General features: G+C 40.2%; 1 protein-coding gene and 1 pseudogene across 1 annotated transcript; one reads left to right on the top strand and one right to left on the bottom strand.

Moving 5' to 3' along the window:
- Positions 1–251: 251 nt before the first annotated feature.
- On the bottom strand, positions 252–1,995 carry LOC145099915 (uncharacterized). Its single transcript, XM_079037406.1, has 5 exons — positions 1,586–1,995; positions 1,183–1,503; positions 1,017–1,089; positions 716–928; positions 252–486 (listed from the first exon to the last, which is right to left on the bottom strand). Exons 1-3 carry the CDS (start codon positions 1,784–1,786, stop codon positions 1,084–1,086), a joined length of 528 nt encoding a protein of 175 aa, XP_078893532.1. The 5' UTR covers positions 1,787–1,995; the 3' UTR covers positions 252–486; positions 716–928; positions 1,017–1,083.
- A 7,257-nt stretch (positions 1,996–9,252) lies between these two features.
- Positions 9,253–15,502, top strand: LOC145097994 (putative microtubule-binding protein TANGLED; annotated as a pseudogene).
- The last annotated feature ends 8,824 nt before the right edge of the window (positions 15,503–24,326 follow it).

The following is a 24,326-nucleotide window of genomic DNA, read 5'->3' as shown; positions in this document are numbered from 1 at the left end:
GTCGCTATTGACGTCGTCTCTATTGATATTCCGACCACCGGCCGGAGTTTTTCCGGCAAAGCTTCCCGGAGTTATGTGTCGTCGCAATTAGTCCAGGCCGTCCCTAAAGGTGTCGCTGCTAATGTTTTTTCTTTTTTTTTTGAGAAAAACAATTTTTTATGACATTAGTTTATATATATTATAAAATGCAGATTTAATAAAATAACATTAATAAACACATACCACATTACATAAAACATCAAACATACCATATTACATATCTAATAAATCTCAAATAAACATCTAATATATAATCCATAAACTATCTAATATATCCAAAATAACATCATCCATAACATAAAACAATAAATATTATGTGTCTTCGCCTTCGTCTTCCCCATCACTGTTTTCCTCGTTGTTGTTGACTTGGTTTTTAAAGGAGCGGATAATGTCTCCAATGGCCATCACAAATGTCGGGTTTTGAAGAAAAGCATTCACATCAACATCCTATAATTAAGTCACAAGCACATTAATTCATTAACAATTCAACAAACTATCAAACCATCAAAGCACCAAATGAATTAAGTCGTTAACATTTAACAAACTATTAAACGACCAAATTAATTAAGTCTTTAACAATTTAACAAACTACCGAGCTACCAAAAATTACTACAAATACATCAAGTTCTTAACAATATAACAAAGCTACCAAATTCTTTAAGAATTTAACAAGTACCTGTGTTGGTTGCGGTGCTCGTGACTGTGACTGTCATTGGGATGGAGCACTTGTACCCGCGGCTGAAGAAGCTTTAGGCCCAATGCCTTTCACATTCCCCCTTCATGTACCCAACACCTTCTCAAATATTGCGATCCAATCAATAGTGTCTGGATCACCACCAGAGTCGGCTATGTGATGAGTCTGTAGAGCAACCTCAGCAACTAAGGCATTCTGTATTTCACAAAGATTGTTAATATACGTTAAAACTAACACAAAAAAAACCAACAATCTACTTCATTTTTAAGTAATAATAACTTACATATTGCTCTTCAACCAAAGGATCAACAAATTCCCCTTTTTTATTCACATGCGCCCCATGAAATACTTCAAGTCTATTCAAATTTTGTTTAACATTACAAAATATGTTATATCTGAATAAACATTAAAAAATATGTTATAACTAAATAAGCATTATTGTAACTTACTTTCTTGAAACAAACACTACCGTAGCTGCAGGTCCCTCCACGATTCTTCACTACTTGCTTCTTCTGGCATTCTCTGTTTCCAGCGGATCGTTTTTGATGTTTTTCTATTAAGAAATGGTCAATCGCAACATTCCAACGCTGCCGATCCATACCCGTAGGGGCTTGAGCCCTTGCTGCCTTCACATCCCCTGCAAAATCAATCAAACGGTTATTTGCAATATTTTTGCGGCCTCTATACCGCGCACATATCCGATTGTTCAGTGACGCCCAACAAGTTGGAGCCATGTGATGATTTGTAATCGCGTCAAAATCAAACCATCTCTACAAAAAAAATAGAGAAACTAAAAATAATTTTAAATCAAAATTAAAAAATATTAAAGATATAACTTTATAAATAATTTACCAAAAGAAACTGCAACATTCCAACCCTTTCGGCTTCGAAAACGTCTGTCCATGTGTCTTTATCAAAACTGATGTTCCGCCACATATAGCTCCCAACCTCCCAAATGAAACATTCGTATACCTCCCCAATCTGCATGTTAGTATTTATGTTGAATACTATCTTAAGAGGTCGTTCACCGTTAGCTTTAAATAGTTTGTGCATTTTTTTATTTACTCCTATGGCTCTTCGTTTTGGAGGCACCGTTGCATAAAAAAAATATTAGTCAAAATAATTTTTTATATAGATACAATATGAAATACAACGAATTAGAATAAATCTTAATTACCATCGTTCTGGTGATCACCAAAACCTCCACCGAACGGATGTAGTGGCTCGTCACCACCGTCACCTCCATGGTCCATCACAGCAGCCATGAGATGGAGCAATGCAATCCAAAAAAAGGACATCCTGAAAAAATATAACACAATATGAATATATATATATATATATATATATATATATATATATATACACACACACACACAGACACACATATAATATGATATGATTACAACAAATACAAACCTTATTTTACTAGTCAAATGTAAAGATTTTTTTAATCATTCTCGCCCCCAGACACTTCAGTGTCTGCTGACACATCACTATCATAATCAGAATCTTCCTCATCATAATCAGTCTCGCAATCCCTAAGCGTACGTTTCGGGTTCCCTCGAGAAGTTAGGATACTTCATATCAAAAATTTTCCATGAAGTATTATCAACGGGATGCATCGTACCATCTTTGGATCGTCCGGTACTGTGCCAAATCATATCTTTAGCTGTGTGTCTAGAACAGTACAAACGTTGTAGTTTGAGGGTCACGGGAAAGTATCGTAACACCTTATGAGCTACCTTCTTGCCCTTTGTATTTTCATCAACCCACCGACTCTCATTACAAATTGGAAACTTTAGCAACAACTTGTGTTCTTTCCAGAAAAGAAAACAGTCGGTTTTACATACATGCATCAACTCATAACCCAAGCCGATCTTTTTAAGTGTCTTTTTTGCTTCGTAATGTGACGGGGGACCCTGTTTCCTTGAGGAAATGTAGTTTGCAACAATTCAAGAAGCTGATCGAATGAACTATCAGTCCATTTGTTGATCACCTTGATATGCATCGGCTTTGCTAAAAAGTCAAGGGACGAAAACAAACATCCAGGATATAATTTTAACTGGACTTCCTCTAACAACTTTTGAAATCCATCATCGACACTACTACCGTCGGTATCTGGGTTCCCTTTTTCGCGGTTGGTATCATTTTTAATCACACCCCCATAACATCGGCCATCTCGTTACTACGCGGTATGTCTTCAATAACCGGATGAGTAGTATTTTCGCCGTGATACTTCCATATAACATAATGTGGACTAAAACCATGTTGAAGTATATGGAATTTCATTATGGCTAGTAGTATAAATTTATTGACATTACATTTGTTACACGGGCATCTGATTTGACCTTTGTTATCGACGTGTGTGTAGCACCTGGTTCCTGGTACGTAAATCTTATTTGTGTATTTTCCATTTTTAGCCTTGGACTCGACGAGTCATAGGTCCGACTCGCCGAGTAAAGACGGGACCCCGGGACACGTTTAAGTTGCTGACTCGGTGAATCCATATTCCGGACTCGGCGAGTCACCACTGTTGGATGAAAGCCTAAGTTTCAGGGGTTTGCACCCTATTTAAACAACATATCTGCCCCAAGCCAGCCCCCATTCACCCCCCAGAGCTTCCAACCCTCGTTCTAAGTTATTCATAGAGATTTTGAAGCAATTGTTGTGTGTTCTTGAAGGTTTTGAGGCAAAAGGGAAGTAGATCAAGAGGAAGGGAAAGAATCCAAGCATCTTTGTGCTCTCTCAGTAGTTCCTTTGAGGTATAACCCGTTTTCCCCCTGTTTCTATGATTATTACTTCATTTAAGTCATTCTTGAGCCAATCCCCAAGCTTGTATGTGCAAATTATTTCGTAATAAGTTGATTGGCCCTTAGATTTAGGCATGGTTGAGCTCCAGGAGCTCTGATCTGTTGCCTTTATGGACCCTCATTGCATGAAGACCCTAGATCTACCCTTTTGGGTGCATTTTGAACCCTAAAACCCTTATTGGTGAATATCTACACGTAAAGTTGGAAACTTTACGTGTGATTCATGCTCTAGGAACCCAGATCTGTGAATGACATGGACTGGAGTCGAGCAAATTCGTGTAGTTAGTGGTTGCATGGCAACGACTCGGCGAGTCGGTTCGCGAGTCTCCAAGTTTGTCCCCTTTTTCGTAGTGTCGAGTGAGCAGTGAGTCACGGGGTGTGACTTAGTGAGTCGGAAGCTGAACTCATCTATGGAGGAACTCGGCGAGTCAATGCCCTGACTCGGCGAGTTCAAGGCAATCTCCTTAGATCAAGAACAGACTCGGCGAGTTGTTCATACAACTCGGCGAGTCGCAGCATAAGTGTTCTTCGGATGAAGATGAACTCGGCGAGCTGTTCATACAACTCGGCGAGTCTTAGCATAAGTGTTCATTGGGTGAAGATGAACTCGACGAGTTGTTCATACAACTCGGCGAGTAGGATGAAGGACTTGAATATCAGTTTAGAAGGAGAACTCGTCGAGTCGTCGCCTAACTCGACGAGTAGAAACGGGATTCAGGAAAATCGTTTGGGTAGGGACTCGGCGAGTTGGAAAGCCAAATCGGCGAGTCGGGTCAACTGAAAGTTGACTCTGACTTTGACTTAGGGCATGATCAGGGGTAAAATGGTCATTTTACCCAAAGGACAGTTAGCAGTGTTTGATTGAGTATGTTGTAGGAAATGCAGCCGGAGGATTTCCGGATTAGCAGCAGCAGCAGTAGACAGTCAGTTCCCGATCAGATCAATAGCTACTTCGAGGTGACTTACCTTCCAGTAGCGGTGGGTCTACGGCCACAATGTCGGCCCACCAGTAGGAATTGTATGTAGATGATTGTCTCTGTGATATTCATCTAGGGATTACTACTACCTGTGTTATGTTTATGTGCTAGTATGATATGATGTTATGTGCTAGTGACAATAGGGGGAGATAGTCCCCGAGATATCCGGTCGGTAGGGCCGAAGGGGTAGTCATACCCAGCCATGTTAGATAGATTCTGATACTGTGATACGTGTTATATGGTAATAGTAGAGGGGAGAAATAGTTCCCCAGTATCCGGTTGAGAGGACCGAAGGGGAGCCCAGCACCCAGATATGCTAGGCAATATCCGGTCGAGAGGACCGAAGGGGAGGCCAGCACCCAGATATGCTAGGCAATATCCGGTCGAGAGGGCCGAAGGGGTAGGTCGGGCACCCAGATATGCCTGACAATATATGTATGTTATGAGATTATATGGTATGTGGTACAGTGGGGGAACTCACTAAGCTTCGGGCTTACGGTTTTCAGTTTTGGTTTCAGGTACCTCCTCAGCTAGGGGCAAGGAGCCGGCGCGGTAGCAGCATGTCACACACACACACTCTCTCTCTCTTGTTTCCGCAGTTACGAGTTTATTCTGGGATTGATACTCTGATATTTGATTGATCGAATGTTGTGGTTTTCAATTTGGTTTTCGATGTGAAATGGTTTAATCAAACAATATTTTAACTATTAATGCTTTCATGTAATGTTTTATAACGAAATTTTTGGACGTGAAAATTGGGTCGTTACAAGTTGGTATCAGAGCCCTGGTTTGAGGGATTCGGACACACCTTCGGGGGTGTCTGAACTCAAATCGAGGGATTAAAGGATTTTCTAAAAGAAAATGTTTTCTAAAAATTGAGAAAAGAGTTTCAAGAAAGAACGAAGTGTGTGATGTGTGCGACCGGCCGAGCTCAAGTAAGTATTCCCCAAAGTACCCATACAAGTTTATGTTATGTTTATCAGCTTTTGTAGAACATCATGCTAGAATAGGACTAAGGATCTAGGAGTGATGCCTTATGTGCCTGCTTTATGTGTTTCAATTGTATGAGAATTGCATGCTAATATCGAGTAGACAGCAGTAGGGTAGCATGTTTAGGTTATGCCTGATAGTATGAGTTTAGCACTGTGTGCTAGTTCAGTTTCTCTCTATGAGAGCGGAGTTGCTTGAGGTTGTTTCCCTCGTCTGAATGCTGCTTGCTTTGTGCTATGTGGGATTCTGAATAATGGGAATTAGCCATTAGGCGAATACGTAACGTCACCGGTGATCAGGGTTGAATAATCTTAGAGTACCGGATTTGATCCTACTGCGCAGCTCTTGTTTGAGTCTAACCGTTGTAGGGACGAGTCGGGTGCTCGAAGGATTATCTGAGCCTCGTCACATGTGATGGTATTCGGGTAATGGCTAATTGGCATTACAAGGAGGCCTGCAGCAGCTGCGGACTGGATAGAGTAGAATCAAAGATTTCCCTAGGGCAAGCCTAGGATGAGTATAGCAGTGATCAACAGTAGTGAAAGGGATCTGGTGGAGTCGAGGAATTCCTTGAAGAAGGTACGGATAGATGTGGAAGGTAGTATGGGCCCGTACTACTGAAAGCAGAGGATCCGTACCCGAACCAAGGAAGGCCAAGATAAGACCAGGGAACTTGTAAGTAGTTGTGATCCCTCAGGAAGTATCAGTATCACTAATGATTGTTGTGATGTATTGCAGAATGGTGGTACTTCGATCGAGGCCGGTAGATGGCGGTTCAGGAGAGGGGTCAGGTTCGGGATCAGGTTCCGAGCCAGTAGATGAGGGACTACGCGAGTTCATCGCGTCAGAAATCACCAGGGGTATCCTTGAGTCGACTCCCATTATTTTCGGGTCGATCAAGGAGGGGATCATCGAGTTGATGGAGGATCGCCTTAGGGCGTTCAGGAGCGACATGGCATCTGGCCAGTCGGGTCCTCGCACACTGTCCTTTAAGGACTTCAGGGGCAGTGGTGCGCCAGATTTCCACGGGGTGAAAGACCCCATTGCTGTCAGGCGATGGATTGCAGACATCGAGTATGCACAGTTGACTAGCTTCTACCTCGAGGGGTCGAAGGTGAGGTATGTTGCAGGGTGCTTGCGAGACCGAGCTCGTGATTGGTGGGAGTCAGTGGGTGATTCGTTGGGAGCCTCAACTATTGAGGCTATGACCTGGTCGGACTTTGTGACCAGGTTCAGGGGAGAGTTTGCGCCGGCTGTTGAGCTTCAGCAACTGGCCAGGGAGTTTCTGGACATGAGACAGACGACGGAGACTGTGGTGGAGATCACCGCCAAGTTCCGGGAGAGGGCTTTGTTGGTGCCCCAGTATGCTAGTGACGAGGATATGAGGAGGACCCGTTATCATGATATGCTACGAGCTGACATCCGGGAGCATGTTAGCTTTTCGGCTTGCCCTACCCTGGACTCTATGATTTCCAAGGCGAGGGAGATGGAGATAGATTTGGAACACATCCGGAAACTCAAGGCAGAATAGGGTCAGTCAGGAGGGGCTTTGGGGAAGAAGCCCAAAGGATCAGATGCGGAGCCGAAAGGCCAACAGGGACGGGGACGCTACAGGAAATGCGGCAAGACGCACGAGGGGGCATGCAGGTTGGGATCATCACTTTAGCAGGGATTGCACTGCTCCGGCAGCAGTTATTCAGACGTCTGAGTTTCTGTGTTTCCACTGCAACCAGAGGGGCCACAAGAAGGCCAATTGCCCCCAGTTGACAGCTTCAGCGCCGGTGAAGGCGCCAGCTCCAACGACCCTGCAGATCACGGATGGTCGGCAAGGTAAGGCAGAGGCTCCGGTGGTGAGGAGCCGAGCATTTCAGTTGACTACCGAGGAGGCACGCGCCACACCCGATGTGGTGACGGGTATGATTCTTTCCCTCTATTTTATTTTTTATGATGTTATAATATTGATATGTGCTCCGTATGTATATGTATGCATTAGGATCGTTCCATGTGAACGGCATCCCAGTTCAGGTGTTGTTCGACTCGGGTGCATCCCGATCATTTGTTTCCCTTGCGCTTAGCAAGAAGTTTCATGAGACTTCGGACGAGTTAGATTGCCCTTTAGAGGTAGAGATTGCTGATGATTGATCGGTGCGAGCATCGATGGTGTTTCGAGATTGCGTATTGCGTTTGTTTCAGGAGCGCTACTTGGTAGACTTGGTTCCCATTCCGTTGCGCGGGAACAAGGTGATTATAGGCATAGATTGGTTGAGCCCTAATGGGGCGGTGATAGATTGCGCGCAGCAGCTAGTGCGGGTCAGGACCCCAAGCGGGGGAGAGTTAGTGATTCATGGCGAGAGGCCGCAGTGTAGACCCGCAGTATGTTCAGCAGCAAGGGCGAGACGCTACCTTCAGCAGGGATGCACAGGATATGTCGCGTACGTGATGGATACCCGGGAGGCGGGTAAGGCGACAGTGAGCGAGGTTCCGGTGGTGCGAGAATTTGCAAATGTTTTTCCAGAGGAGCTTCCTGGGATACCTCCGGAGCGACAGGGTGAGTTTAGGATTGACCTCGTTCCTGGTGCGGCTCCGATAGCCAAGGCACCGTATCGGTTGGCTCCTCCTGAGATGCAGGAGTTGTCTACACAGCTACAGGAGCTGTTAGACAAGGGATTCATTCGACCGTGTAGTTCACCCTGGGGAGCCCCGATTTTGTTCGTGAAGAAGGACGGGCCGCAGGGGTAGTCATACCCAGCCATGTTAGATAAATTCTGATAATGTGATACGTGTTATGTGGTAGTAGTAGAGGGGAGAAATAGTTCCCCAGTATCCGGTTGAGAGGACCGAAGGGGAGCCCAGCACCCAGATATGCTAGGCAATATCCGGTCGAGAGGACCGAAGGGGAGGCCAGCACCCAGATATGCTAGGCAATATCAGGTCGAGAGGGCCGAAGGGGTAGGTCGGGCACCCAGATATGCCTGACAATATATGTATGTTATGAGATTATATGGTATGTGGTACAGTGGGGGAACTCACTAAGCTTCGTGCTTACGGTTTTCAGTTTTGGTTTCAGGTACCTCCTCAGCTAGGGACAAGGAGCCGGCGCGGTAGCAGCATGTCACACACACACACTCTCTTGTTTCCGCAGTTACGAGTTTATTCTGGGATTGATACTCTGGTATTTGATTGATCGAATGTTGTGGTTTTGAATTTGGTTTTCGATGTGAAATGGTTTAATCAAACAATGTTTTAACTATTAATGCTTTCATGTAATGTTTTATAACGAAATTTTTGGACGTGAAAATTGGGTCGTTACAGTGTGGTTTGGACCTCTCAATAAAAGATTCGAGTCCTTGTTGGAAAAGGGTAGAGTTGCGATTTTCAATAGTAGTCCAGGTTTTATCAATAGACATGTTGCAACTAAAACATAGGTTAGGTTATAGTGTTTACTCTACAAGAACCAGAATCATGATTGAAAATTTATAAGGATAGAGTAACCATTCAATCAGATGGAATAGAAAATCGGATAACGAGAAAGTATTCACAAGTGTAAGCTTCTAAACTCATTTTTTGAATACCTTACCTGATATGCAAATGTGTATTACATGATTGACCATTTAAGAAAAAATCGGCAGCATTTCTCCTTAGCTCCTAAGTATATATAAAATTATATACCGAGGAGCAAAGAGAAAATAACAACTGAATATATCTTAAACAATCAATCATATAATACACATTTACATCCAAAATGAGGTAAGATATTCAAAAAGCAATCCCAAAACGGGGACAACCCGAAATTAATTTATAAATCAATTTCGGGCGGGTATTTCTAGGATTTTGATGATTTAAAAAGAAGAGACTTAAACTAAAAAATAAAAAAATAAAAAAATAAAAAAAATAAAAAATAAATAAAAAAAAACTTACTTATTTATTATAGCATTGTACTTTAGCGTCTTAATTTTGATTTTTATTTTTTATTATGGCATTGTACTTTCAACAATATTATATATTTGTAATTTATATCATCTTTTTTTCCATATTTTGATTTTTAATCCCAACTTATATACACATACATATACATTTTTCCAATTATCACATCATATACATACAATATATACACATACATATACATTTTTACATATTTTTATTTTTAATATCAACTTATTTTTATTTTTATTTTTCTATTACGACATTGTACAATTTCATATTTATTTTTATTTATAGCATCTTAGTTATTTTGTTTTTTATTATAATATAATACTTTAAAAGACATTGTGTATTATAACATCCTATTTTTTTTCAATTATACAATCATATACATTTCACATTATTATATTTTCTAATACACATACACATACATATACATTTTTCCAATTATAACATCATATACATACAATATACACACATACATATATATTTTTACACATTTTTATTTTTCATATCAACTTATTTTATTTTTATTTTTCTATTACGACATTGTACAATTTCATATTTATTTTTATCTATAGCATATTAGTTATTTTGTTTTGTTTGTTATAGTATAATACTTTAAAAGACATTGTGTATTATAACATCCTATTTTTTCCAATTATACAATCATATACATTTCACATTATAACATCAAATACACATACATTTACACATACATATACATTTTTGCAATTATAACATCATATACAAACAATATACACACATATACATTTTTACATACATATCCACACATATACATACATATTAATATAAATATACACATATACATATACATTTCACATACAAATACATACATTCCATATACATACATACACTCCATATACATACACACATTTTTGGGCCTACACATACATTTCATATACAAATACACATATACAGATATATTTTACATACAAATTAATACAAACATTTCATATACCTACAATAAAAATAAAAAAGGAAAGAAAAAATTACCTAGAAATAGCTATAGTGGTGGTGTTGTGGTTGTGGACGTTGGAAAAAAATATGGTCACCGGAGAAGTAATTTTTCAGCAAAAACTCACTATGAAACCACCAAATTGACACCAAAATCTGAAATTATCATACAATTTTGTTCCAGAAAAGAAATTGAAAGAAAAAGAGGGAAGGGAGCTAGTACCACAGTCGAGTTCTCGCCGGAAATTATAACACAGCCGAGTGAAATGAAGCGGGGGAGAGGAGAAGTGAAGTGGAAAGGCAAAAGGAGAGGGTTTTGTGGTTGTGGTTGCCGGAAAAATCGATATTGTGTTTGTCTTCGCCGGAAATCGCCGATGGAGAGATGAGGGGTTTTTTTGTTGTTGTCACCTGTTCTAAGACACGATTCAGGGGTAAAGGGGACAAACCCTTTAGCAGCGACCGTATTACAGCGACTAATGAAGGGAACATATACCGCGTCTTTTTTGGTGACTAGTAGCGACAACGATGGCGTTTCTATTGGTGTCGCCACTATTGCTTTGATACGAAATAACCCTGCCCGTTGGATCACTTCAAAAAGGAACGGTCACGATTGACTCTAGGCGAAGTAACACAGATCTACGATCTAGACTATTAGAGGAGACCCTTTAGCGGCAACGGGGGCTTTTAGCGACCACAAGAACGCGTGTTCTCATGTGTCACCGCTAATACCCTTTGTCGTCTCTAATATTGTTGCCCCTAATACGTTTATTTCTTGTTGTGTTGATCGGCAACAATTCTAATCTTATTGGCTTAGATAGTTGGTGCAAATGGTGCAGGGGTCAAATGGGATGACACGTATCATCTTGAAAAGCAAGCCAATGACTAAGGCTCTGTTTGGCATAGCAGCTGAAAAGCTAGCTGATAGTTGAAAAAACTAACTGATAAAAAATGACGTTTGGTAAAACTATGTGAAAAAATAGTTTAAATATATAAAATTACATAAAATAACATTTTAAGAGTATTTGTTTCTATAATTAATTAAAGGGTATATTTGGAAAATTTTAAAAATGCTTCTAAAAAGCTAGTCTATAAGCTACTTTTTGGATTGGCAAACACAACATAAAAAAACTCAAAAAATAAACTATTTTATCAGCTAGTTGTGGGGCCCCAAACTAAGCATATTAGCTGATTATTCCACAGCTCCAAACCACCCAAAGGAAAAATGGTTTGGCTTGGCTCAAAACTTGGTACTGTAGATAAGAGTGTTATCAATTAATAGTATGTATAATATAATTGGAACAGGAAATTGAGGCTAAAAGATACTAACTCCGTAACTTGGCATTGATTTAGAGATTTTGGCTATATTTTATAAAAAAAGACTAGGTTATAACCCGTGGGAACCACGGTTGATAAATTTAAATAAAATCATAAATTTGATTGTCTAATAAAATAAGATATCATAGTTTAGAAATTTTAAAAAGATGACATGTGACGTTTTAGCATGAAATAAGAAGAAGCATAAATTTAAATAGAAGCATAAAATAGAATCATAAATTTGTCCAAGAACCATGATAAGGTAAACAATTTCAACAAAAAATAAGAAAAATGTTAAAAAGATGACATGTTAGGTTTTAGCATGAAATTTTAATCATTTGCAAATGTATTTATTAGTGAATATACACAAATATGTTTTTTTATGGAAGTCCATGTTATTTTGTGCAATTGTCTAAAAGTTAGTTATTAAAGTAAAAAAAATATGGTCCGTGATTTAAAATGTCAATATAATGTTATAATATACAAAAAAAATTGAAATACGTAGGTAATTCTTACATTTAGCAGTACCCCTTATGAATTTGTATGTGTATCTTTGTCAATTAGTAATGGTATGTTGATGGCATAATAAGATAATTTATTCATGTATTAAGGGGATGAAAATAGTTATAAGTGCTGCATAGGCTGAATGTGTTTTCTTCATGTACTAAGGTATATTACTTTGGACCTGCTTTTAAAAGTTTACTAAAATGGTCCTTGTTTTTTCAAAATTAATAGAAACTGCCGGTATTCAGAAATTAAAAGTAAATAGCTATGTACTTTAACATAGCATCATTATTCAGTGAATTTAGAATAAAAATAATTGTAAGATGCTATATTTTACAGAGGTGATAGGTAATGAAGTTGTATAAAAAAATATAAATTATATAAATGGTCCATATTTTAATAATAGGGAAATGTAAATACATGAATGGACCCTGTTTTACTAACTTTACGAAAAAGGTCCCTGTTTATTTTTAAAAATTGTTTATCTATGAAAGTAGGATGTTATATGAGACATACAATTGAAAGAACATTGCTATTTAGAGGTATATGAACACAAAAAAGTAACAGAAACAGTTAAATAACATTGTATTATCATATTCAATCTTTTGATATCAATAACTTCAATTATAGTGCAACCAATCAAATTGACCATTATACCCCACCCCTATTTTGTTCCTGAATTTTATGTATTTATAGGTTCAATTTCAAAGTATAATGATATTTTATGCATTTACCTCATAAATAAGCCACAAAGCACAACTTTTGTTATAGACTTATCAAATAAATTACCATTACGCCGCTGTTTTATACAGCTGATATAAAATGCTATAAATAGGCTCATATACACATTGTTTGGTGGAAACAATGATGATATAATATGGTATTTATCATACATGCATAGATGCCATAATATGGTACTTGTCACTTAAATACACACACTATATTTATCTGTAAACCTTCTCCCATTTTCTGCTAATCCATAACAAACAACAATATCAATTAATAAAACGTGTGAATAGAGGTCTTACTATGGAAATCCATTAATGTGTGAATCCCTAAAGTAAACTGCATTGCTCCTCAAAGAAGGAGAAGCTTTTTCTAACTCTAATTTTAGCCCCTGAATAAGATAAGTCAAGATAAGTCAGGGATAAATTATGATATCATCATGTAAATGACCTAATCAAATAAATACCTAGCGTCTATACTCATTGAGGAATTTCGTGGAACACTTGGTATGTTTGTCAAGAAACAATGTTAACAGAAAAAAAATTAGTTGACAAATTAGTGAAAAATGAAACCCAAACATTAAAATCATCATTCCTTGGATAAATTGACAAACGAACATCAATAGAACCATAAACATTCAATCGAAAGAAATGAATAGGAAACACATTAATTAAGAGGTCTAATAAATTTAAAATTGAGAACTAATAGATTGACAAGTGGCAACACATTAATTAAGAGGTCTAATATGGTGACACATGGCAAAAACACTACTCTTTTATTAGTATAAGAATTTGTTATTTAGTTTTTTAAAGGTCAAAAAAGGAACAACTATTTTCAAAAATCATGGGGAAAACTTAAAAAATAAAGAGCATGTTTAAGGATGGATTGTATCTGCGTTTTTTTCCAAAATAATCTTACATTTGACTTATTTTGACAGAATTATAGAAGTTAATAAAATAAAACCTAGGTGAAAAAGGGTAATAAATCTTTTTAACCCTTTGTAAACAATACTAATCGACTACAATTATATGCCAATGGACTCGAACATTAACAAACAGCTTTAGAACAATAATACTAACAGATTAAACGTAACAGTTTGGCTAACACAAAGAGGATAGCCTTTCCTCTACATCTTCCCTCGACACCTTTAACCCAAAGAGAAAATTAAAACTAGAAGCTTAATGTTTTGAAAACCATGTTAAAAGTATTTTCAGAATACACCCTATACTTACGAAACTGAACTACTATTCATCCTAAGAAGGGCCAGGCAAAAAAGTTTCAATTAAACTCCATTGACCATTATATGCCACTTTAAGGTGTGTGTATATATATATATATATATATATATATATATATATATATATATATATATATATATATATATATATATATATATATATATATATATATATATGGGATAATGTCACTGTAGCACAATAAGCTTTTGTGATTTGTCCGACTTGACCAATTATGTTTTTTTCTTGCGCATTAGGTCATCTAACTTTTACTGTACATGTCAATTAGGTCATTATTGTTAGTTTTTAACCATTCCTCCGTTAACTAGTTTTCTAAATTACACGAATGGCCCCTATGGTTTAAATTTCTTTCGTAATTGGTCCTTATTAGCCATGTTTTAAATCACATGACTAAAACTACCACAATTCTGAAACTCTAGGGACCAAAGTGCAACATTGTCATCGTCTTCCCTAAATTCTTTCGTATCCTAACTTACCCGACGCTCTTTCAAAATCGATCAAATATGTTGAATCTGATAAATTCATTATTATTCATAATTTGTTGGTATTAAGTTATTTTTGATACTTAAAAGCCTAATCAAATGTCAGTCAATTTCCTAGAGAAATCGTGACAGCTGTTGAAACGAAAGCCAAAAGGATTACCACTGGGCCGGCGGCGATCCGAAAACTCCGGTGATTGATTCTAGACGGAATTCGAGGTTAAACCCAGAAACCACCGAGCTCCGGTCACAGAGAAAGAGAGAGAAACAGATAATCCGATCAAATCTACATTCTCCTTTACTTGAAAGAGCAAAATCACAGATTAATTTCAAAGTCTCCGGTTCACCACCCAAAAAAGAAATCGAGAATGAAAAGGGTCAGTTTCCGGCGGATAGGGTGTCACCGAAGAACAGACCTTAGGCTAGAAAAACTGTGATCTTCCCGAACCCCCTTTTCCATTCAACAACTGCTTCACAAAACCAACAATTTTGCAGAACAAAGTCGTCGGTGATTACAAGAACCCGTCAGACCACCCCTCACAAGTTTCTAATCAAGACGCCGTAGCCTCCTGTCGCCATGGCTAAGTTTCAAGTAAAGATTCGCAGTCCACCACTTTTTGTATCTCCGACCAGACCCAAAACGGCCAGCGCAAAGAAGAAGACGATGTCACCGCCTAAGAACGTCTCCACGTCAGCAAAGCTGCAGAGGTCGTTTTCACCGTCGAGATTGGCGACTAGATTGGCTTCGCCGTTGATGCTTAGGAACCCACCGATTTGTGTATCTCCAACTAGATCCAGGGTGGCTACCATGTAAAAGATTTTTTTTTTTGGTTTTCAGATTTTTATAATCATAAAATAACAATAATCTGCAATTTGTTCCCAAAATGACAATGTTACACTTTGGTCCCTAGAGTTTCAGGATTGTGGTAGTTTTAGTCGTCTGATTTAAAACATGGCTGATAACGACCAATTACAAAAGAAATTTAAACCATAGGGGCCATTCGTGTAATTTAGAAAACTAGTTAACGGAGGAATGGTTAAAAACTAACGATAATGACCTAATTGACATGTACAGTAAAAGTTAGATGACCTAATGCGCAAGAAAAAAACATAATTGGTTAAGTCGGACAAATCACAAAAGTTCATTGTGCTACAGTTACATTATCCCTATATATATATATATATATATATATATATATATATATATATATATATATATATATATATATAGAGAGAGAGAGAGAGAGAGAGAGACAGAGAGACAGAGAGTTAGGTTATTTTGTTTTTTACATTTATTGTGTGCTAGAATACACCAATAGAAATTTAGTAAATTAAATAATTATTTAATTAAATAATTATAGATATTAAATAATTTCTATAATTTTTTTTTGAAACGGCAAACTAACTAATCTACTCCTAAATAACCACCTATGTCTCCACCGAGACTTGAACCCCTGACCTCTCAAATGAGATGGTCACTCCATACCGCTAGGCCATTGGCCCTTTGGTATCCATAATTATATGTATATTAAATGATATCCATAATTATAATTTTCTTTTTATGGAAACTAATTAAATCCGTCGTTAATGTCAGCAATAACATTCTTTCAGAATGAATTTGCATCTAGGTTGTTATATATGAGTTCGTACTTTGTTTCAAGACTCAATTACTTAAAATATAATAAAGTTGTATGGAATATGAAGAACGATAGTATATTCTACTAGAATACACTCTCATTCTGCTGCAATACACTCTCATTCTTCTAGATATTAATTTATTCTGAAAGAATATTATTGTTGACATTAATGACGAATTTAAATAGTTTCCATAAAAATGAATTATAAGTATGGATAGCCTTTTGTAACACCGTAATTTTTCAAACAATTTTTTTTTTTCGAAAATTAAAATAGTTTATCTCTTTAACACTCTTCATAAAAATCCCATTTGTTTAAGTTGCAATACATAACTCCTTTGTTCAATCGATTAATAAACCAGAATCCTCAAAACAAACGCTCCCCCTGGCGTGTACAATCGAGTCGGTGCCGTCCCGTGAACCTGAGAAACCTGAAACACATAACACAAAACACTATAAGCACGAAGCTTAGTGAGTTTCCCAAAATACCACTCTAACACATATTATCCACACAAGGCTATAACTCTGTTGACCCTCTGGTCTGTGTGTCTCAGTGGGACCCTCCAGTCCCAACTCTCTGTGGACCCTCTGGTCCTAACTCTATGGACCCAAAGGTCCTAACTCTGGTAACTCAAAATCATGCATATCACATATCACAATAAATCTCAGAAAATAAATAACATACAATTATACTGCCACATAACTCTAAACCTAACTCTGTGGACCCTCTGGTCCTAGCTCTGTGGACCTTCCGGTCCTAACTCTGATATACACACAGCATAAATCACATAGAAATAATGCAATGCCACACATCGCATAGATAGCATACAATAACTCTATCACATAACTCTATTACCACTCTAGGTAAAGTATAGTGAGAAGACTCACCTGCTACTGCCGACTGAAGAACAAGATCACGTTGCTCCGACCACCGTCACGAACTCCACCACTGAATCACCGAAACCAATAAATACCAATAACAACCAAAATACCCCTGGAAGTCAACTGGTCAACTCTTGGTCAAAGTCAAAGTCCTCAGTCAAAGCCAACCCTCCTGACTGACTCTACTCGCCGAGTCAACCCGCTGACTCGTCGAGTCCCCATGCTCTGAAACTCCCATAACACGACTCAACTCGCTGAGTCGCCCCAAGACTCGCTGAGTCCCACAACTCTGAGTCAAACCGTACTCAACTCACTGAGTCATCCCTTGACTCACTGATTCTCAGCTTAACCAGAAAAGGTTAGGACCTCAAGACCAGACTCGCCGAGTCCAAGGCTATATTCAACCAACTCGCCGAGTTGTTCTTCCAACTCGCCGAGTTTCTTCCTATCTTCATGCAACTCGCCGAGTACACCCATGTGACTCGCCGAGTACCACTAGCCCTTAACCCATACAGAAGCTTTCCAAGCCATGCAGGGTCTCCAATCCATAGATCTACTCTTATACAAGCCATCCATCACGTAAAGTAGCAAACTTTACGTGAATCCAAGGAGATCTAAGCATAATACACTCTTGGGCTAAGGTTTGGGGCTAAAAGACTTCATCAACAGCTCTTGAACAGGGACTTTATGCTCTTTTGGATCATCACTATTCTAGATCTGAGGTAGCAACCTCAGATCTAACCTCCAAACTCAAGATAGCACTAGACATACACCCAAAAATCCCACAAATGATAGATCTAGATGGATAGCAACTCAAGCAACGAATCATTACCTCAAAAGAAGGCTCCAACAGAAGAATAAGTCAAAACCTTGAAACCCCCTTGCTCCAAGCCTTCTTGCTCTTCAATTCCCCTCCAAGATTTCCTCCTCCAAGGCTCTAATTACTCACAAAGGAAAGCTCACACGAATCTAGGGCCTCTAGAACTCAAAGGGAAGGTAAGGAGGCTGGGGAGAGGGTATTATGTTCTTTATATAGGGCTCAACCCCCGGGATTAGGGTTTTCTCCATACAGCACCAACTCGCCGAGTCCCCCCATGCGACTCGTCGAGTTGGTTACTTAACACGCGACCTGAAACGCGACTCGACTCGCCGAGTCTATCCATAGACTCGCCGAGTCGACCTTCTTATTTACACTTTTATCCCTTCAACTTTACTTCTGAATTTTCGGGATGTTACAATTCTCCCCCACTTAGATTAGGCTTCGTCCTCGAAGCCTGCTGCAACAGACAATGCCAATAACCATAACCCTACACTGCAACCTCAGATCTCTATTGACCCAGATCCTTCCAAACACTGATATCATCCCAAAAATGATCCAACTCCTTGCTTACCGATTCATATCAACTGACTCAAGCCGACCACCGGCTCTTCCCTCAGATAGAGACACTTATCCCTCTTGATCTCCATATACACTTGCCTCTCGCAAGACTAGATAATACCCTGAACCATCGAGTTCTAACCAGGTACTCACTGCTGGAACTTATCCCTGTTCCTTTCCGAATTCGACTCTACTCCTTTCATGCTAACAGGATGATACATTTTTCAATTCCTGAACAACTCTTCTGAGCTCTCCTCTACAATCGCATACACATGCTGAGCCTGCTCTACATACCGACGACACCATCAGAGATCCCCAGGATGAATTACCTCTATATACATAACCTCCTAATCACAACCATACTTAAATTCAAGGCTCTATCCTTACATTTCTTCCGAACTCCTCTGGTTCTAAACCACCGGAGATTCTTCCGCAACCTCAACAGACACCCAACCCAGATGCGCTTCCATACCACTGGCACAGACACAGTGTTCAACCACCATACTCTTAATCATCCATTCTCACTACTGCTTTCATTTCCGTGAACCAACACTTCTCCCGTAGTTACCTACCTTTCTCTTTCCTTACCCAAGGAAATCTACTTGTAAACCTTGTCACTTCAGACAAGTGCCACGGTGCTCACACCCCACTCTACACTATCCCTAGTAAAGTAACGGCTACTCCATGTATCGCTCATGCTCTGAATCTACTTGCAGGGACTCTCGGGTCCATGCACCACCTCTTCCCAGCAAATGGGGGGGGTCCGACACCTCCTCCTATACAACAGCTCAAAGGGTGGCATACCAATGCTCGAATGATGGCTGTTGTATAGGAAAACTCAGCCAAGAGTAAATGTGTGTCCCAATTCCCTCCGAAATCTAATACACATGCCCGAAGCATGTCCTCGAGCGTCTAAATCGTCCGCTCGCCCTGAAGTGTCCTCAGACATCACCATGATAAACTCTAGCTCATTTCTCATATCCCACTTCGATACTGAGCACCAGGTCAGCTTTTGACTCCGCAGCTGAACCTCCAAAGATCACCTATAACATGATCCAAAATATCTCACTAGCTTCCTCCCCGTGACCACTATCCCGGCCCAGTGACTCACAAGTCATGAAATTCTCTTTTCCTCATACGAAAAAAAAATACATCCAACCGAGGATCGACTCAACTCTGACCTCCAGTTCTGCCCTTGGTTCAACCACTAGGCTCCAAAAACTCTATACTAAGGCTACTCAAGCCTAAAACTCTTCTGCATCATACCCTGATCGGGGTACATTCCAACATCACACTCTCTTTCCGACTAGTGAGTATTACGGCTCCCCGCAATAACACGACAGCCTCTGACTAGTGAGTACTACGGCTCCCCATAGTACCCCGACTCCCTCTCTCTAACTTGTGAGTACTACGACTCCCCGTAGCATCACAACACCCTCTGACTAGTGAATACTACGGCTCCCCGTAGCTTCACCCCCATACTCTCATTCTCATCCCAACGACCCACTACGCCCACTAATTCATGCTCCGTAGACTATCATAGATAGCTACACACACTTGCCCCACCTATGCATCACAGACTCCGGCGGCTACCGCTATAACAAAATACCTACCTCTGCGGAGATCCACTTTCTTAAATAATCCCTCTTGATGTAAATACCCGAAGGGCTCCCACTGGAACCGAAAATACATAATTCACCACTGGTCGTCTCAAACTTAAATAACTCCAATATCGGGACATTATTCCCGGTCACCACGGAACACCATTACAGGACATCATGATGTCCTGCCTCAACCACTGATCTCCTACTCCCAGCACCATATATATACAACAATTCGTTCCCTCTGAACTCCATAAATAATTCTCCTTTTTACCCAATGCGCAACTTTAGTGTATCCAAACACTCAATTGGAATACAAAGAAAGCGTTAACGCTTCAGAACACGCTGGTGATCCTCCGAAACCCTTTTCCCCTACTGCTCAAACCCAAGCAAGAATACACATTCCGGCCCGTGAATTAACTGCTCGATAATCTTTTATCCAGAAGTTCTCAACCGCCCATACCATCATTACGAGTCTTCCCTTTGAAACAGCCCTGGCCGCCACTAGATTCCTGACCGTTTGCCAACTGCCGAGGAGACACCCATCCTTTCTCAGACACATACCACATGCATTATCTCACTCTGCTCCTTTCCTTGATCATCAATGACCCTGGCCTCATGAAATTGAGCCGCAGATTTCTGTATCCAACCCCTAACCTCCCTTGCGTAAATCTCTGCTTCCCTCAGTAAAATACCCGGTTCTCCCCCGCTTAGGGTTCGAACCATCGCCAATTGACGCACACACCATCCCACAGACTGTTTCCACTAGCAATATCACACCTGCCTAGTAATATCACCGACTCTTAGACTGAAACAATAAATCATCGTACTCCTCAACCTTGACTTCTCAACCCAAGTTCCAACACCTGAATCATCACAAGAACAGGGACTCCACTCCCATACTCAATATCCATCATAGACGGAAGAGTCATCGCCCTGATATACTCGACTGGATTGCCCACTGATACCATTACCACATGCCCTACTATACTCAAATAGGGTGCAACGTGGTCCTTGACCACCTCAGTCCCAACCGACTACCTGCTCATGATATATCCTTACCTCGCGGCAGACATGCTGCCTAATACTCTGGTGGAAAAATCGTCATAAATGCCAATCCGCAGGGTTTTACTCCTAAACCCCAAAACCGAAATCTCACATTTCTCCTGTTTCCCACAGAAACATAGATAGCACCCATCAGGTCACAGAAGGTGACATCTCCTCCATTGACTGATCGCTTACTCATGCCGCAATCCACCATAAATGCCTTCTCTACAAATCCTTGAGTCTTGCGACTACATCTGACATCTTACCAATAATACTCTGAAATGCTCCCGACCTCCCTCTCAAGGGATGCCTTTACGGACTCAATCATGGCCCTCGGGCCTAAAACCCCCTCGCGTCCAAACTCCACCAATCAATCCTGATCAGACAACCGGAGAATCACAAGCCTCAATTGCTAAGAACCATGGTACTCAGCCCCTGACATCTCTTCTCGATCTGCTACAATGTATGGTACTCGAACCATCACATCATCCCTCAATTTGCTACGATGTATGGTACTCGAACCATGACATCACTCCTCAATCTGCTACGATGTATGGTACTCGAACCATGACATCACTCCTCAATCTGCTACGATGTAAGGTAATCGAACCATGCCATCACTCCCCAATCTTCTACTTAGAACCTTCAGAATACTCCATGTATCGAGTATAGGTCCTCTGCTTTCGATAGTACGGGCCCATACTACCTGCCACATCTACCCATACTTTCCACACGGACCATTCCAGAGCTCCTAAGTAGCTGCTCAACCTTCTCGTTCACTAATTCTGCCACGCGTGCACGCTCCTCAGCGAAATGCTCTACTCCGCCAGCGTACTCATTTGGCTAAGGTCACTCCCACTTCTCCGCCATCAGCTTCTGAAGAGCTCCTAATGATGCCAGTCATCTACCTCCTGAATATCGTCATATTCACTTGGTAGCTGACTCCCATCATCAAGAGTTCCACAAAGCACGAAGCAAGCAGCATTCGGGCATCGAAGAATACATAGATCTCACTCTGGATGATAACTCCGCTTGCTCTGCTCATTCTCCAGGTACCACCGAACTCTGCAACTCTGCCCCTCACGGGTTCTATCTATTCTTCGATAAACACCACAATACTCATCTAGGCATCTCTCCTAGATTACTTCTCTACTCAAATCCCCTAAAAGGATTCCAACTGAATACTCTTACTCATACTCAAAAGCACATCACATATAACAGCAACTCCTAGGCTAAGGCATCACAAATCAGGCCACTCTAGTCCTAAGATATGAAATACCTAGCATGTCTCTAGCATGCATAATATCTCATAAAATGTATCATAAATATCTCATAACACAAAAGTAAGGGTATTTTGGGAAATCACCATTCGGGCTCTGGCTGATTGTACACACTACTCTTTCTCGCTTTCTCTTTGAACTCTTATTCATCTTTTAGAAAATAATTTCTTGAAAACTTTTCTTACTTCCTCAGTTTGATTCCAGATTTACCCGAAGGTGCATCCGAATCCCTCAAACTAAGGCTCTGATACCAACTTGTAACACCGTAATTTTTCAAACAATTTTTTTTCGAAAATTAAAATAGTTTATCTCTTTAACACTCTTCATAAAAATCCCATTTGTTTAAGTTGCAATACATAACTCCTTTGTTCAATCGATTAATAAACCAGGATCCTCAAAACAAACGCTCCCCCTGGTGTGTACAATTGAGCCGGTGCCGTCCCGTGAACCTGAGAAACCTGAAACACATAACACAAAACACTGTAAGCATGAAGCTTAGTGAGTTCCCCAAAATACCACTCTAACACATATTAGCCACTCAAGGCTATAACTCTGTTGACCCTCTGGTTTGTGTGTCTCAGTGGGACCCTCCAGTCCCAACTCTCTGTGGACCCTCTGGTCCTAACTCTATGGACCCAAAGGTCCTAACTCTGATAACTCAAAATCATGCATATCACATATCACAATAAATCTCAGAAAACAAATAGCATACAATTATACTGCCACATAACTCTAAACCTAACTCTGTGGACCCTCTGGTCCTAGCTCTGTGGACCTTCCGGTCCTAACTCTGATATACACACAGCATAAATCACATAGAAATAATGCAATGCCACACATCGCATAGATAGCATACAATAACTCTATCACATAACTCTATTACCACTCTAGGTAAAGTATAGTGAGAAGACTCACCTGCTACTGCCGACTGAAGAACAAGATCACGTTGCTCCGACCACCGTCACGAACTCCACCACTGAATCACCGAAACCAATAAATACCAATAACAACCAAAATACCCCTGGAAGTCAACTGGTCAACTCTTGGTCAAAGTCAAAGTCCTCAGTCAAAGCCAACCCTCCTGACTGACTCTACTCGCCGAGTCAACCCGCTGACTCGTCGAGTCCCCATGCTCTGAAACTCCCATAACACGACTCAACTCGCCGAGTCGCCCCAAGACTCGCTGAGTCCCACAACTCTGAGTCAAACCGTACTCAACTCACTGAGTCATCCCTTGACTCACTGATTCTCAGCTTAACCAGAAAAGGTTAGGACCTCAAGACCAGACTCGCCGAGTCCAAGGCTATATTCAACCAACTCGCCGAGTTGTTCTTCCAACTCGCCGAGTTTCTTCCTATCTTCATGCAACTCGCCGAGTACACCCATGTGACTCGTCGAGTACCACTAGCCCTTAACCCATACAGAAGCTTTCCAAGCCATGTAGGGTCTCCAATCCATAGATCTACTCTTATACAAGCCATCCATCACGTAAAGTAGCAAACTTTACGTGAATCCAAGGAGATCTAAGCATAATACACTCTTGGGCTAAGGTTTGGGGCTAAAAGACTTCATCAACAGCTCTTGAACAGGGACTTTATGCTCTTTTGGATCATCACTATTCTAGATCTGAGGTAGCAACCTCAGATCTAACCTCCAAACTCAAGATAGCACTAGACATACACCCAAAAATCCCACAAATGATAGATCTAGATGGATAGCAACTCAAGCAACGAATCATTACCTCAAAAGAAGGCTCCAACAGAAGAATAAGTCAAAACCTTGAAACCCCCTTGCTCCAAGCCTTCTTGCTCTTCAA

The sequence above is a fragment of the Lactuca serriola genome, chromosome 4, assembly GCF_051521515.1.
Source record: "Lactuca serriola cultivar US96UC23 chromosome 4, Lser_US96UC23_V15, whole genome shotgun sequence".
In the NCBI taxonomy this organism is placed as follows: domain Eukaryota; kingdom Viridiplantae; phylum Streptophyta; class Magnoliopsida; order Asterales; family Asteraceae; genus Lactuca; species Lactuca serriola.
This window is presented reverse-complemented; position numbering and strand designations above follow the sequence as displayed.